Source organism: Cuculus canorus, chromosome 3 (genome assembly GCF_017976375.1).
Source record: "Cuculus canorus isolate bCucCan1 chromosome 3, bCucCan1.pri, whole genome shotgun sequence".
NCBI lineage: Eukaryota > Metazoa > Chordata > Aves > Cuculiformes > Cuculidae > Cuculus > Cuculus canorus.
In genome coordinates this window covers 35,207,471-35,224,894 of record NC_071403.1, presented here as the reverse complement: position 1 = coordinate 35,224,894, position 17,424 = coordinate 35,207,471, and the positions used below count along the sequence as shown (strand labels likewise).

Below are 17,424 nucleotides of genomic sequence, written 5' to 3'. Positions count from 1 at the left end.
GTGTGTGCATGACCTTACGCCAAGTTCCCAATAAACTTTATTTTGTTTTGTTTTGATTTGTTGTGGTGGGTTTTGTTTGTTGGATTTTTTTGGATTTTTTATTTGGTTTTGTTTTGGTTTGTTTTTTTAACACAGTCTAGGAACGTCAGAGTGACCTGTGCCTAATTACAGATTTATTAAGGTCAAGGTCCTGCTGTCTCACTTGTTTCAGCTTGGCTCTAGGAATGCCATGTAAAGATGTAAAAGTCTGACCAACCAAGGTAATTATGGCGTAATAAACAAAAGCCTTTTCAGGGAATCGGAGCTGGGGCGAGGTAGTGGGGTAGCTTTCAAATATCACTTGGGCACCGCTGGAAAGAAGGCAGTGGGGTAATAAAATAACCTTGAAGACACCCAGGACACCTGACAACATCCTTCGCTCTAAATTGGAGACATACGGATTTGATGAGTGGACTGTTTGGTGGATAATAAACTGGTTGGATGGTCGTATTCAGAGAGTAGTGGTCAATGGCTCTAAGTGTCCAGATGGAGATCTGTGACAAGTGGTGTCCCTTGGGGGTACATATTGGGACCAGTGCTGTTTAATATCTTTATCAATGAAATAGACTGCAAGATTGAGTGCACCCTCAGCAATTGAGGTTCAACAAGGCTGGGCTGCATCAACAGAAGCGTGGCCAGCAGGTCAAGGGAGGTGATTCTGCCCCTCTATTCCTCTCTTGTGAGACCTCATCTGCAGTACTGTGTCCAGTTCTGGAATACTCAGCATAAGAGGATATGGAACTGAGGTCTACAAGGACGATCAGAGGACTGGAGTACCTCCCATACGAGGACAGGCTGAGAGAGTTGGGCTTGTTCAGCTTGGAGAAGAGAAGGCTCTGAGGAGACCTTATAGTGACCTTCCAGTACGTGAAAGGGGCCTACAAGAAAACTGGGGAGGGTCTGTTCACAAAGGCTTGTAGTGACAGGACCGGAGTGGAATGGCTATAAACTGGAGAGGGACAGACTTATACTAGACATAAGAAGGAATTTCTTCACCATGAAGGCAGTGAGGCCCTGGCACAGGTTGCCCAGGGAGGTTGTGGATGCCCCATCCTTGAAGATGTTCAAGGCCAGGTTGGATGGGACCTCGGGCAGCCTGATCTAGTGGGAGGTGTCCCTGCCCATGGCAGGGGAATTGGAACTAGATGAACTTTACCCTTCCAACCCAGACTATTCTATGATTCTACAAACTATTTTCTGAACAAAAGCAGTGAAGGAGTTTGTGTGAACCTACATAAGACAGAGCACAAACTGGTAACTGCTGGACATTGGGTGTTGGAGTGGTTTATTCTTTACGTGGAGTAAACTAACTCAGAAAATCTTCAACTAATTAGTGTGTAAAATGCCACTTGGCTTCTTCAGCAGCTGTAACTGTTTTACCATGATTTTGAAAATGTGTTCATTTCTCCTTGAGAACAATATAAAGACTCTGTAAATTCAAATTTTTGGCGCAAAATATTTAATTCTTTTTTGGCTAGTTAGATTTAATTTATCTTAAATATGACATGTCCAAATCTTTGTTTTATATACTGTAATATTAAGAACTTATAGAGACTTTGACGTGAAAGTTATTTTGAAGCAAAAAATCAAGTTACCTAGTTATGCTAGTAATATTCTAGTAGTTCTAGTATTTAATTCTAATTCACATTGCTACATAGATAAGCATTTTTAGATTAAGTGTTCCTAACTGAAGGTTCCAGTGAAACCTATGGATTTTGGTGACCCCTAGGTTTTTCACACAGAAACGATTTTGACACTTTCTATTTATTCCCTTGGGCTACATGGCAGGCAATTTAATTACACCTCCAGTCCTGAAAGTGATGATTTCCTCTGTGCAGACGAGAGCTCACTGGTACACGATGTTTTATGCATACTATTACGGTCCCGTTGCTCTGCTTTCTGCAGGTGGCACTTGGACATCCCCGGGAGTTGTGCAAGAGAGATCTGTTGAATGAAGAGAAGTGATAAGTTTTAATTCCATCTCGTGGTTATTTCATAATAATTTTCATATGCAGAGAATGTTCAGACAGTGCTGCATGAATTACACTGCATTTTCCATGCAAGCACAACAAAGGGGTCTTTCACTTCTTTTTTAATGGCAATCAGATTCTAGAGATGAAGAGTTTAGAGAAGGGTTTTATTATAAGGAACCACTGCCATTTTAACCCTAATTATAAAACCAATATTCTTCATACCACTTGTATTGCTAAGCAGCAAGGGCTGAGAGGCCCTATGTTCCAGCTAGGAAGTACTTATTTCCTGAAAGCTGTCAAGTGTCATTCATCAGTGTTTCATTATTTTGTAGTGTCAGCATAAAGTCAGCATTTATACCTGCCTATTCTAGCATCTTGGGTGATAAATTCATCCTCATGGAGAACTTGTGTCTGTTTCTAAATCACATCTGATTAGTGTTTTGAGGTAATATATCTTTCCCAGGCTTAAAAAACAAGAAAGAAATGTTTTCTTGCAGACTATCTGTATCTAAACAAAATGTAAACGTTAAGATAGTCATCTTTATTCATTCCTTCAAAAGCATAATAAGGTTAGAGAAATCAAATGTAGAGAATTTCCTGAAGAGGGACAAGATAAGGATTTCCCCACTGTTGCATAAGCAAAGCGGTTACTGTTTTGTAAAAAATTAACTTTCTCCTAAATCAATAGAGAAAATATCATAAAGTTCTCACTTGAGAAAAGAACAAAACATAGATGTGCAACTACTCCCTCAAATTTCCTGCTCTTCATGCAGCACATCTATTGCTGACAATGAATCCTGGAAATGTGATATTTTACTTAGTAAAATGTGGTTTTTTTAAGATAAGTAAATAACCTCTTCATATACCTCAGAAAAAAAAAAAAAAAAGTAAACCCAGAGAAATTAAAACCTGCTTTAATATTAACTATTTCTCAGTTCCTTCTCTCTAATCTTGATTTCCAGAACTCTTCTTTTCCCTGTGACTTTTCTCTTCCTTTCCCTCTCCTCATCACCTCCAAATAAAAACAATGTTACATGGGTGAGGTCTACAGCCAAAGATAGCTACTGGTGTCCTACCTAGCTTATGGATCTGGCATACCATGAGTTCACAGTAGTTCATCCATTAATACATTATTTATATATTTTTTTCTCCTGTACTTGTTAGGCAATCTCATTTTTAGATTGGGGTAAAGGTTTGTGTATGCCCAACAGTGACACTTGTCCTTTCTTAGGAAGAAAGTACTGGGCAATAAATACCAATAAGCTACTTTTACAACCATATGTGCCAAAAGCACATAAGCAGCAGAGATGCACTTAATAAAGCATTGATAGTGGTACAATGAAAACTATTGCCTCAGGTCAAAAGAGTTTATTGATATGATGGGTGAAATCTCATCAATGCTTCATAACAGGAATTGTAACCTACACATAGGTTTCGTCATGAAACCCGTTTAATGACCTGCTTGTCTTGACTTCTGTCACTTTTTCTCCTGCGACTTTCAGCTGCTGCCTGGAAATTCTCAGAAAAAAATAAAGGCTGCTCAGATTGACAATACACTGTTGATTCTGTTAAAAAAAAAAAAAAAAAAGCTGTCTTCCACATGTCTATGCATCAGGAGGCTTTCGTTCTATTTCTTTACCTATTTTTGGTCTGACCATAGAGGCAAGGTGGCTGACACCATGATATTTTTCTTTATTTTACGTTTTCGTCTAAATGCTCATTCCTGTCTCTTGAGATCTCAACAGTGTCATGGAAACATAGAATGGTTTGCATCAGAAGGAGCCTTAAAAATCATCTAGTTCCAATGCCCCTGCCGTGGTCAGGGACATCTTCCACTAGGTCAGGTTGCTCAAAGTCCCATCCAGCCTGGCCTTGAACACCTCCAGGAATGGGACATTCATAACTTCCCCGGGAAACCTGTGGCAGTCCCTCACCACCCTCACAGTAAAAAAATTCTCCCTAATATCTAATCTAAACCTCCCCTCTTTCAGCTTAAAACCATTACCCCTCATCCTATCACTGCACTCCCTGTATCTTATGTATTGCTGCTTTCACCTGTGACCAGCATGATTGGGTGTATGCATCTGTTTTGCCTGACAGCATGAATAATGTCCCAGAGATTACTCTGTTTTATTAACATTTACTACTGACATTTCATTTATCAATTCATTATAATAAACATTATGAACTTATACTGAAGTCATGCCTAAAAGCCCAGATACCTAGGCAAAGTCCAGAATGCTAACAAGGGCATACAGAGAAGATTAATGCATTTACAATCTAAAAATATGACAAGAAACATCACACAACAGTTATTCAATGTGCTAACAACGATCTCAGCAATGACTATCCAGCTGCTGACAAGTGGTTTTCTGGCATCATAGCATAGAGTTGTCTGAAGGACAGACTTAAAGAAGAAAAATGATCTTGTTTTGTAGGTACTTAGAAGGAATTTGTCTTTGGCATGATGAAGCATATTGTAAGAGGGTGGTAGAAGATCACATAATGAAGATCACATAATGGTCCTTAATGCTGAATGAGACAAAAGAGGAAATAAACTGTCTAAATCTTGAAGTACAGTCAAACTTCCTTCTGCTAAAAAAGTGGGACTTGGACAGGCAAAGGGTATTTGCCTCACAAGTTTAAGGGAGAAGAAGCCAAATATGTTGGACATGTTCTTGGAGACCCATAGAAGACATTTATATCATCTGATACATAAATTAACTGATGGCCTCTACATCAGTGGATTCTCTGGAATTTGTTGCTTCCTGGTCTTTTTTAGTGGTGACTGTTACTTGTAAGAACAAAAAATTGGAAGGTTACAGTTTCAGATGACTAACAAACAATCAGTTTCGGAACTTCTTTTACAAGAAGAAACCAGAAAACACAGAACTGTCTACTTATTGTACCTTATTCTCAGTGTCTATTTATACTCATTCTTTTTCATCAAACACGCATGAGCAACTTCATTTACAAATTTCTTGTTTGAATTTTGTCAAAGGCAAAGACTGAAGATGACTCTTGTTGAACCTTGTTGCAAAAAAAATATGACTCTTGTTTGAACCTTGTATTGGTGCAAAATACAAGAGGAAACAACCAGAGAAGCCTATAAGCTGTTAGTAGCACCAAGAACATCAGTTTTGTTTAAATTATACATTAAACCATTCATTCCCTTTCCCAGTCTCCCACTGAACTTTGCCCAGCTGCACCTATAATAGAAGTACATGTTATACATAAGTACATGTAAGTGTTTGGGACCCAAGGTTAATTATTAATATTACAGTGGCCTATTCATCTTGAAAAAGATAATACACGTGAAACCTCTGTTCAATTAACTGCAGAGAGACTCTCATTCTGTACTACTGACAAGCCAGGACAAATTCTAACTTTAGGATGCTGACCTTTTGCATTATACTTAGGATTCATATGCTTTCCCCACTCACTGTCAGTCCAAAGGCCAAATGGCTTTATACACTCTTGCTTTTCACTGGAATTTATTGCTTCTTGCCATAGCTCACACCTTGTTTACTCTCCAGCCACGAAGGTGAAGTGGGACCATAAGTGTTACTCTTTGGATTCTTCAAAGGAATGTGCCAGTGGATGGAACACCTAGTGGAGCACCTCTCCACCTAGTTTTGTGATCAATAGATGTTGTCTTTTGCTCTTATTCAATACCCAGAATAGAAAGTGGAGTTACAAACTACCAGAGTTGTATGTGCCTGATTGGAGCAGAAGGCAAAGCAGAACAGGCTTAATGTTTCACTGTAAGAGTTTCCTCTGTGGTGAAACAAAACCTCTGCCTCAGTTCTCTTTCTGGCTCATTCACATGCTAATCAGCCTGACTCTTCGGTTGTGCAAGTTTGGGGACTACCAGAGGATTCGATCCAGGTTAAAAAGCAACCCTATGCAAAACAGAGCACTGAACTGGGGAACAAAATGTTCTTCTTTGTGATGTTGTCGCAGTATAGTGTTCAGTGAGAAAAGTCTCAGGCATTATTTTCTTTCAATTATAAAATACCTCACAGAAAAACTTAACATGAACACATACATGTGATTAACCCGATCAGCTCATTCCTGGTCTTCGACACGAACCTGGAAGGAGCTACTTCAGTCTGAACAACCCCTTCCTGGTAGAGTAGTGGTTTCGTGCTATTCTTTGGGAATATTGTCACACATAGCTTAGAGACAAAAAACAATTTGTGGAAAAGTTTAGTAAAATATGATGAAAAACCTAACAAACAAACAACAAAATCTAGCAAAAAGCAAAAGATTTTATTCACTTCTGCTCCTCTCCAATCTTAATAATGCTGTTGATAAAAATGAGAAGAAACAGGATTAAAATGAACATTTAAATAGTTAAAAAAATCTTTCTGGACTGCTTTAACTTTTTTTGGTGAGTAATATTAGTTCTCTAATCTCTGTTTGCATTACAGAAAAGCAAATATTGAATGCCAGCCAACCAGCACAATGTCCACGGGTTCACATCTCAGTTAAAAAGGAAACATGACAGCTCATGCCTCTCTAGAATCACTCGCATTCCCCACGCAGGGAAGTAGTAGCAGACGTCTTGGTGGGCACTGAACACAGCAGAGAAGGTAAGCACGCCTGGAATTATTAAAGAGGTAGATCTGCCAGTTAAATGATGTGCTATTACACACCCAGTAAAATAATAATTGTACATTGAACTCTTTTGTAGACCATTTTTGGCACATACTGCCAGAAAGAGTTGCAGACAACTGCAAGTAGAGCTGGTTCGTGCTTGGGAGGAGGACGGCTGTCCAGAGCAGTGCTGGTGTGGAAACTGGGGTCTCTTATGGGCTTTTCTGTATCTCTCTACAAAGAAATTAGATTTGTAACTGTGAAATAATTAACAAAGCAGTGCAAAAGTGTGTGGTCACTGGATTTAGGAGATTAACTGGCAGACACCTTTGTGCCTGAATTTTGAGACAGATTTTTTAGACCTTTTTTTTTGAGATATGTACTTGGCTGGTAAAAACACATATGAGTTTTGATTATTTTTTTCTCCCATCGTATACACTAGATTGTGAACAGGTTTTTCAGGAAATGGGGCAAGGCTTTTTTTCTGTTGCATGCTTTTTCATGGTGTAGTCATACATCTGTAAAAAAAAGCAGTTCAATAGCCTTTGTTCCAAAGTGGTATAAAACCTCATTTTTTTCACAGAACGAGATCAAGAAGGTTTCTGTATATAGTGCATTGAATGTGCTGCCTTTTTGTTTCCCATTAATTCCTTGCTCTCTCTCCTCTATCAGCAAAATGTTTCATTCATTCTCCATATCTTTGCAATGTTAGGGCTTTCCCACCTTTGTTACCACAATTCAAATTTAAAAGCATACCTTCATTTCCAAATGTGGGGTTTTTTCCATTTAGAGCTCTAATTGATTGGAGGTTATTTCAATACTGAAACGGAGAGTTTGCTGTGAGTCTGAAGTACCTCACAGGCTTGGACACAGGCAGTGCCTGTCATCGTGAGGTAAGGCAGGCAGCCCCCCACGCAGCTGCAGCTCCCCTCAATCGCCTCACTACCCTGGCCGTGGCATAGAGGGAGGGCAGCACAACTGCAGGGGTGGATGATCACAGGAAGAAGACATCCCATCCAGCTGCATTTCTTTGCCTGCAGGTCATTGGCTGTAGAACAGAGTCAAAACAAAGGATTTTTGCATTTACTAACAATGCCAAGTTCATATGTTCATAGGAAAAAACAAACTTGATTATACTCATAAGACAAAGGCATGCGTTTGTCTTACACTTGGTAGCACCGCATGTTCAAGGAGTTGTTTAGATCAGAGCCTGCCTCAGCCTTTTCCACATCTGAGGTATGTCCATTTGTCCTCTGACCGCTGGAGGAAACTAGGGCAAGGTGGGAAGCAGGTGTCCCTGGTCGTGACAGTGGCCACTGCACCCCTTCCCCTGCCCTGACAACCTGCCTGGGTGGGCACTCCACTGGAGATCCCCAGGTGCTTTTTGAGGTATCCGAGCAGGAGGGCATGTCTTCGGTTTTGTGGGTTGAAGGGCAGTGCTCCTGCCAAGGGCAGTGTAGCTGGCAAGGGGAGTTCACAAATTGGGAAGGTGAAGGGGAAGGGAAGTGTGGCCTGAAGATAAGCTAATGATAAGAGGTAGGATCGGCAGCTTCATTTCCAAGGACTGTCTGTTGTGGTGAATTTAGATCACCTGGCTAATGCTCCATCTGCCTCTTGCTGAGCTACAGGAGTTTGTTTCTCTCTTCAGCCTCCCTCACTCTTTCTGTATTTCCCCAAGAGAAATTTCTCATCACAACGATTGGTGTCTTTTTCAGGCAAACATACAACAATGGTGTTAGTGGGGAATGAAAACAGTGTCGTAAAACGAGTAGGCACGTTTGAGAAAATAATACATGTTCGTGCTAATCCATCACAGTTTGCAGAAATGTGCAGAAATTATGCTTCCTATGGGAGAGACATTAGTAATGAGATGGAGAATAAGTAGAACGAGACAGAAACTGTAATAAGACATCCTGAAGAGTTTCCATCAGAAAATTCAGAATGAGAGCTTGGTAGAACCGTAGAACGTCTCATGTTCAAAGGGACCCATGAGGACTGAGCCTGACTCCATAGTTAAGCTATCTGTGTTCAAGAGCTGATGATATCCCAAAGAAAACTCTACAGCCTCTCAAATCCTAGAGGAACTCTGACAAATGGTTTTTACAGAGGTTGCCTTCAGTTACATGAGTTTTTACATGCAGGTAGGATATACTTGTATATGAGTAAAGGGTATTGCTATGCAATTATTTTTCATTAGAAATACATCCTGTTCTTGTGAAACTCAGAAAGCTGAATAGCAGTGGCTTTTTTTCAAGAATTTTGCAGAAATGCACTTTGCTAAAATTAGCCAGCACTAGATTCTGTCTTTGAATTACTCATTTGTTTGGGTTTTTTGTTTGTTTCTGTGAGATGACAACCGAAGTAATAGATTGAACTTAATATTTTCTTATTGCAGGTTATTCACTTATAAGGACAACAGATTAACAATGGAACTGCCAAAAGAATATGTATTCAAATACAAAGGATTTTATTTTGGTCGAGATACTTCACCTGAGTATCTAGATACCCTGGAGGATTTTGAAATCAATGACAGTGATATATTTTTAGCTACTTACCCCAAATCAGGTAAGAATGGAATTGTTTCTAAAAGGGAGAAACATCTGCCGTTATTCAGCCATTTACTGCAGAAGTGCTTAGGGTGGTCAGCTTTGCTTTCAGACCTGAATCGTATCCGAGTATATGCAGAACAGCATTTAGTGTGAACCCTGCATAGCCATGGCCTGAACATCCAGACACAAGGTTCCTGCTCAGCATACATAATTTTAGTAGGGTTAGGTGCATGAGTGTGGATATGATTATGGGATATCTGGAATGATTTGTGGGCTTGCACGTAAGGTGTTTTGGGGATCGCCGAATCCAAATTACAACCAAACAGGAGATCAAAACAAATATGAGTCAATGGTATATAACTGCTTTCTAGGATAATGAGGTAATATTTACCTACATAGCAATATAGGACACTAGTGGGATGAGTTCTGTGTTCCTGTTTCTGAAGCAAATGCAACTGGACAACCACCTGGCTTCACTGTCGCCTTACATGACATCTGAATACTTGACATGCCTAGACCTGTACGTTTCCATACACCTTCACTTTATGCTCTAAAACTGGTCTACCCATTTTTGAAGTGATTAGTAATCAATTACTTGATCATGCATTAAGCAGTCATTTATGACAAAGCCTTGACCTCTTTGGTACCAATCTGTGCCTGAACTTTCAAGGCCTCTGCTCTCCTCTTCCGTTTGTGCTCGTGGGAACCTCTGCCATTATCCTTTGGTTTTCTTCAGCTGCCTTCAAGATAAGCCTTCAGATAACATAGCTGGTGTTTTATTAGCGTATGTCCTTTTCGAGGGTTGCTGAACATCTTGCTGGAATTCACTATTCCCTCAGGTATTCAGTGAAACACTTGGGGCAGAAAGACATTCTTGAGTAAAGTCTAGAAGGAGTGGAGGGAACACAAGGTGTGGTTGTGGTGAAGGTAGTTATGATCCAAGAAGCCTTCAGAGGCGGAGTGGGTGACAGAGCGAGGGGCAAGGAGCCCAGGTGATGCTAGCTCATCGTCTGCCAGCAGCAGGGTGAGCTGTCCAAGTAAGGCAGAGAAAGAGGATAAGAAGGCAGTATTTAAGGGATAAAGATGTTGTGGCACTGAGATGAGCACATCTTTGGAAGCAGGAGTTACAGTTTGCAAAGTGATTGGCTACCCTAGGACAGGAAGAAGTTGGAAGATAATTTTGGAGTTATGAATTGCACAGAATACGTCTCCCTCATTCACACCTTTTCCTCTGTCCTGCCCACCATCCTTGTTCTTCCTCACCAGTTATCAATCCAAGGTACCCTCCAATCCTTCTGTTGAATCTCTACCATTGTGCAGAAAAATTGTCCAGGTTGTTGTCCAAGCAGAGCAAGACAGCCAACACAGGTGTGAAATCACTGGGTATTGTTCCTCTGAATCCCAGGGCTATTCTTTTCGCTTGCCCAGAGACTTTAAATCTGCAACGCGCATACAGCCTAATCTCCAGAACCAAGAGCTTCCTTCCCAGGTGAAGTATTGCAACTAGGTTTCAATTTCAGGTGCCATCCTTTCTCTGTGTTTGTTCCAGGTAACCTACAGCAATAATTCAATGTGCTTCTGCACTGATCTGAGTTCTCTCAAGTGTCCATCTTTACTGGCCTATGGTATAAAAGGCAAAAGGAGCCAACACTAGTATAGTGCTGAGAAGGCCAAGGGACCTGGACCTAAATAGTCCACTCCATAGTTAAGCTACTTAACTATGCTCATTATCTAAATGACTAATGGGTTTTTTTTTGCTTCCTACCATTACTAGCTGTCACATGAACCCACACTGGCATAGCAGTCAGCCACCTTCAGGGTCCTGTCTTTTTAGATCATCCTTGCCAGCAGCTGTGACCTGGGAGTCAGACCTTTCCCAAGGAAATTCAGAGAGCCTCTTGCCACAAGCATTTGCTTTGTGGGGCTCATTTGTGCTTTACAAACATCCTGTTATCAGCTCTTTGTTTCATGACATCTCACAACACTTTGCAGAAGTTCTGGAAGCAAAGGTCTTTTCCAGATCCACTGAATATGAGATATTCTTAGGAGCATGGCTCACAGAGATGCAGCAATACATATTCCCACAAGAGAGTAAGGACAGACATAATTTGTGTGAAAGCTGAGTATACTGGGTGAATGAACTGAAGGTTTAGTTACTGTCCGTAGCTTTTCTGCAGGGACAAAACAAAATTATTCTTCCATTCTGCACTCAGCAGTCACCAAGACAATGTTTGCTTTCTTTAGTACATTAAGTTTTATTTATATTCACAAAGTGAAACTCATTATAGCTGTGCAGAGACTTTGTTTATGACAATGTACTATCTTTATTTTTTTTAAAAAACCCATCAAGTAAGGTTCAAATATAATGTTTTCCTTCTCAGGAACTGTGTGGACTCAGAACATTTTGAGCTTAATATTTTTTGAAGGCCACCGTAATGGAACAGAAAATGTGGAAAATTTAGACAGAATCCCATGGCTGGAATACAATATAAAAAAAAAGGATTATACAACTCTTCCTTCGCCTCGTATCTTGGCCACTCACCTGCCTTACTACTTAGTGCCAAGAGGCCTGAGAAACAAAAGAGCACGTGTAAGTGACGTTATTTTTACTATTTCCTTAAAACAAATCATGTCAATTTGCCTCACTGAATTGGTCCAAATCCTACCTTTCTCCTCTTTCAGTTCCCCATATCTCAGTGTAAATGTCACCTGCTTCATATATGTGGGGAGATCAAGGACTTTCTAAAGCCCATGTTTTTGTTTCCCTTTGCCAAGTCTCTCAGCTCCAGCACTGTTAGAGAGAGAGGGGTGGTGCATCTCGGAAGGATCTGACAGGGTCAGAGACTTGCATTGACCTTTCCCTTGTGAAAACATGCAATTCAAGCAAAGTTATGTCTGAAAAAAAAAGTCTCCCACACTAAAAATATGAGCAGGACCAGACTATAGTAGGTAGAGAGGCAATGTCACAACTGCCTTTTCTTGCTCTCCAGTGCTGTGACTTTCTGAATAGGAGTCTCCATCATGAACTGCGCCATAGCTTAGGGCCTGTCTCCCACAGAAAATGCCTCCTTAGAGACAGGTGTAACCAGGCTACTACTCTAAGGCTCACTGAAAGAACCCATGACATAAAGGTGAAGGGTCAGACTCTCCTTTCTGACCCTCATCAGACAGTAAGTGTTAAGGAGAAAAGACTTAGTAGAAGCTGATACGTGGTGTCAGTCGAGAGGCAAAAGGCTGCCTATCTCACATGTGGTACCTGGTCTGTGCCTGAGGCAGCATCTCCCATGTGGTCAGGAGTCAGTAGGAGCCAAAATAACCCTTGCCCTTAGCAACTCCTCTTTTTAAGATGCCAGGGCTCCCTCTTACCTGTCATGCAAATTCTTCTTGCATGCTGTCTCTGGCACCAGCAGCACAGTCCAGGAGTTGAGGTCACACAGTACTGATGCTGTCAACACTATCAAAGCTGGGATTTATGAGAAACTCCTTTTTACTTTATCATGGCTGTACACAGAAATATGAAGCTGAACCAAAATAATTACTTTCTAGTCTTGTTATTTCAACCTGACTGCCTTGTACAGATGAACATTATCACTGAAGCCTGTAAGACTGATACCATGAAGACAGTTAGCCACAGGCACTGAGCGACTGCAACTACAGAAATACCACCACCTATAAACAAATTGACAGCACTACCTTATCCAGAATTTACCTAATGTGATTGTCACATTCAAACTGTTTTCACACAGTTTTAGTGGGACCTGCATGGAAAAATGCTCTGATGGGCAGGGTAATGAAGTCCTTCAGTATCTCTGAGCTAAGTCTTCTTATTGTTTTGCAGATTATTTATATTACCAGGAACCCTAAGGATGTTATGATTTCTTACTACCACTTTTCCAAATACATTAAAACACTAGAGGAAATCCCAGATTTAAACATTTTCATGGAGAGATTTTTATCTGGCAAAGGTAGGATATCTTTTTACTAAGGAGCCCAAATCTTGTTCCATGACCTCAGTTTGAATGAAGATTAATTACATCAATAAATATAAATTACCAGAATCCTTGGCTATGCTGATATGAATCCAAAGCTTCAGAGCCCGCCTGAGCTTCACACCGCTTTATGATGAAAGCTGGTCCATAGGGAGTATCATAGTCATGGCTTTGCTGCTCCACAATAACATGCAAGCTGCTTATTTTATCTGAAATAGATGCTGGTTCAGAACATAATCATTATGACTGAAAATCTTCTAACACTTTCTGCAGTTGGTTGGTGGAGCTGAACCCATAAGAATAGACACTGTACAGCAAAGATAGAGAAGTAGGTTTTGCTTCTGCTGGTATTAGTTTAGATTACTAGAAGCAAAAGGGCATTTGCCACATTAGCTCGGAGAATTGTCACAGACTGTGAGCATGTATCCCTCTGACTATGAAAAAATATTCTTTAAAAAAAACCCTTTCAAAGACCTAAATGGCTGATAATAATACTGTTTTGATCCTAGGTGTTAATAGTATTTCTCTTTATTTTTTGTTTTAATAATTTCCCTTGCTAAGTACTTGCCAGTTCCTGGCTGGATCATGTCTCAGGCTGGTTCAGTCATGCAGAGGACTTCAATATACTCTTTCTTACCTATGAAGAAATGAAAAAGGTGAGGTCAATTAGTATCACTGTACTCCAGATATTCTCTTCCTAATTTGAGTCCATTTTCAGACAGTTCTCTACAATTACACTTTATGTTGGAAAGCACATAATTTGTTGCGGAGTAGATTAAAACTGAGACTTCTGAGAGGATGAAGTAATTTGTCTCATTGGTTCAACGTCTTATCAATTACTAGACAACTATTAGGTAAAACCATCTTCACGGCCACTCCCTCAAAAAAACCCCGTCCTGAAATAGTACAGAACAAGACTTTCCTAGGTATCTTCAACAGGAATATTGATCTCATAAGGACAGTTCTACTAAAGGAAAGAAGCACTGAAGGGCAGGTTTTAAAGTGCTTGAGGATCTCTCAGATTGCTGACCAGAAGTTTCCTTCTCGGTGGCTGACTGTGCCTTTGTGTAACTTCTCATTTCTCTGAGGTGCCCGTCCTTCTCCTTGGAGGCAAGCCCCAAAATGACCCAACTACAGCATCACAGCCCACGTCATGTGCTGCTGCACTGGTCCCTCTTCCTTCAGAGGCTGGGGTTGCTCAAATTGAGTCCCTTGCTAGGGCAAGTCTGACAAAACCCCCATGGGCTGAGTGCCTTCACAGTGACAGGTGCAGTTTCACAGGTGACTTTGCCAGGGCATCTAATGTAAGATGCAGACTGGATCTGCCCTATGGGGAGAGCATAGAATTTCCCATCTCCAAGGGCGTAGTGCTGCAGTGAGCTATAGCACCACTGCTCTCCACTGTTGAACTGATACAAACAAGACTTGCTCACATAAAAATTATGGTCAGTTTTGCACTCAAATGCATGTCTTTTACTCTCTTGTATTTCACCATTGCATGCATTTAGTTCTTTGCATCATCAGGACTCTTATTATTATTGCAGGATCTCAGAAGTGCTGTGCTGAAGATCTGCAACTTCCTAGGCAAGAAACTGAATGAAGAGGAACTGGACAGTGTTGTGAGACAGGCTACATTTGAGAACATGAGAAAAGATCCCAGGGCAAACTATGAGAGCCTGCCAGATGACATCGTAGAGAGAGAGAAGGGTAGTTTTCTACGAAAAGGTAAAGTGGAAGCAGTCTGATGGAACAACCATTTGATCCCACACTCCTTGGTGTAAGGTGAACCAAGGGTTTCTGGTGTCAGCTGGAATGCCCCCTTCTCAAAGTAAGAGTTGGTGGCAAATTAAATTGATAAGAGCAGTTTTATTATTGTGTCATCAGTGATTTACCATATTTTCCTGAGTATAATAAAACGGTAATGTTTTACTGATTGTAGCTCAAGTTCTAACAGGCCTGTCAGATACAGGAAACGGTTTAAGGGTTGCAGCAAGCCAGGCTTAAGATAATTTTTCTTTTTTAATTGTTTCTTACTTTTCAAGGCAAGAGTCATCTTAATTTTGTGAGCATAGACCTTCTTTACCAAGCACCCTTTCAGTACATACATGGTATCCCCAGGCTCCTGGGGCATTGCTAAGATGTCCTAGTGCTGAGGGTAGAGGAGACCTCCAAAGATTAAAGAGAGAGGTGCACTGAGAGAAAAATAAGAATTGTTGCTTTAATAATTTCCTCTTTGGTCTCAAAGGAATCAGTAAAACTCCAAAACAAATGGTGTTCCTCAAATTACTTTATGAGGAGTCAAGATTATATGTCTATACTCTTCTTTTTGAACAGCACCTAGATTTGGAAGCACATACTCAAAAGAGCACACAGAGCCTTACTAGGCAGGCCAGCAAGAGGGAGGTACTACGAAAGGAAGGATTTTTCTTCCCAAGACTAGCACATGGTGTTTGCAGTGGGCTTCAGAGATGCACATTCTGCTCCTCACTTCCCTTTGCTGCCTCTTTCCTCAGGCACTGTTGGAGACTGGAAAAACACGATGACAGTCGCACAGAATGAAAGGTTTGACAAAGTTCTTGGAGAGAAAATTAAGACCCTGCCCATCAAATTCATCTGGGATATTAACAATGAAGCGTAGGCTGGTTTTTGCATTTCATCACCCTGAGTAGACATATCTGAAGTTATAGAAGAAGAAAATACATCCACTTTCATCTGTGTTATAAATACAATTATGACGACAACTCAGTCACAAAATGTGAGTTGTCTGAGGAACCTATTCAATTCCACCAGTTTCCCATTTGTTATTTTACAAGGTATTTTAATTAACTTACTTAGTAAACTGACTTTCTTCATGTTTGTTTTTACTTTCATTGGTTTTAATAATAAAAGGGTTTTAGACGACAAAATGAGGATAGATTGGTGCTTCTAAAAACTTCCTGAAAATTGTTTCCCTTGTGCATTTTGTGAGACTTCTTTTGGTACAACCTTCAATGTCCAAACTGGATGTAAGATTGACCAGCTGTGGTGTGGTTATGCTTTGACATGTTTGAGTTCCTATTTCCATGGTAAACATTGATACTCAACCATCTGCTATTAAAGTGACTTTTGTGTTGCATTTGCTGGCGTTGCTTATTGACAGAAACACTTCATTGCATTGTCTGTTATGGTTCTCAAGGTCATCATATCTGACAATTTGCTACTTGAAAGACTGAGGAAAAATACAAGCCATAGTCATAGCAGTTTTGAAAAGAAGGTTCACTCTATCGTACCTGAGGATCTGCTACAGCTAGTGATGTAAAAAAATACTGGCTATCTATGACTACGTCCTTCCTCATATTTTCATTGGCTCACTGTCATGGTTTAACCTGTCCACGATTCAACTTGATGAAGTGGCTTCCTCATGGGCTTCTGCTGAGAAGGCAAGCAGAGAGATGCATCTCAAGATTATTTTCTATCAACAACTCAACAAGTATTTACAAATTCAACAACTCTACTCCAGACATGCACCTGCCCAGTGATATATTGGCCTTTGCAGATAGGAATGACTTATGTTGCTTACAAAGGGGGGTCCAACTCCTGGGTATTTTTCTACCTATTGAAACTACTCACAAACTAGAGCCACAATTCTGGCCTCCTCATGTACATAGTTAAGTCTCTGACACATTTCTAGCATTCCAGTAATCTTCTGTCTCTTTCAGTACAAACTCAGTCATGGGGGCAGAGGGAAAAGACATGATCTGAGAAGGAAAAAATTTGTTCCAACTTTTATTTCACACACCACCCACATTTCCCTGGTGGGGAAGGCAAGTTTTGGACCCCAATCCCTGCTTCCTGCTATGATGTCTACATCATCAAACCATGGTGACTGCTTTTCATTACTATTGAATCAATGTCCTAACTACTCGTCACAGCAGGATACAACTTCTAATTTAAAGAAATAATTATTTTGATTTGATAAAGAACATCTAACCTTCCTTTTCCCATAAATTGTTTCAAAAATGTAAAACATCCTTCCAGTTCACATAACAGCTTTTTTTTGTTTGTTTGCTTGCTTCTTCCACTGGTCCCCAGGGACCAGCTCTTTCCTTTCATTTTCAGTCCACCTATTTTAGTCTTCTAATATATTTTACCTGCTATTTCCTGGACAGAATCACCACACATTGTATAGTTAGCTGCTTCTGTTAGGCAAAGGTAACCTCATATAATTAGCCTACAAGACGACCGTTTCCATTTTCTTCAACTGTACAGTAGATCATCTTTCCTTCTGGAACATTA

The 17,424-nt window shown here is 40.4% G+C and overlaps 1 protein-coding gene across 2 annotated transcripts; it reads left to right on the top strand.

The window, feature by feature from the left end:
* Positions 1-5,990: 5,990 nt before the first annotated feature.
* On the top strand, positions 5,991-16,241 carry LOC128851860 (amine sulfotransferase-like). 2 transcript variants are annotated; one of them, XM_054063919.1, is made up of 8 exons: positions 5,991-6,142; positions 6,446-6,607; positions 9,007-9,176; positions 11,542-11,750; positions 12,999-13,125; positions 13,711-13,805; positions 14,694-14,874; positions 15,663-16,240. In XM_054063919.1, exons 3-8 carry the CDS (start codon positions 9,038-9,040, stop codon positions 15,785-15,787), a joined length of 876 nt encoding a protein of 291 aa, XP_053919894.1. In that variant the 5' UTR covers positions 5,991-6,142; positions 6,446-6,607; positions 9,007-9,037; the 3' UTR covers positions 15,788-16,240. The 2 variants fall into 2 exon arrangements, with proteins under 2 accessions (XP_053919894.1, XP_053919895.1); XM_054063920.1 differs by lacking the exons at positions 5,991-6,142; positions 6,446-6,607 and having other exon boundaries at positions 9,009-9,176; positions 15,663-16,241.
* Positions 16,242-17,424: the final 1,183 nt, after the last annotated feature.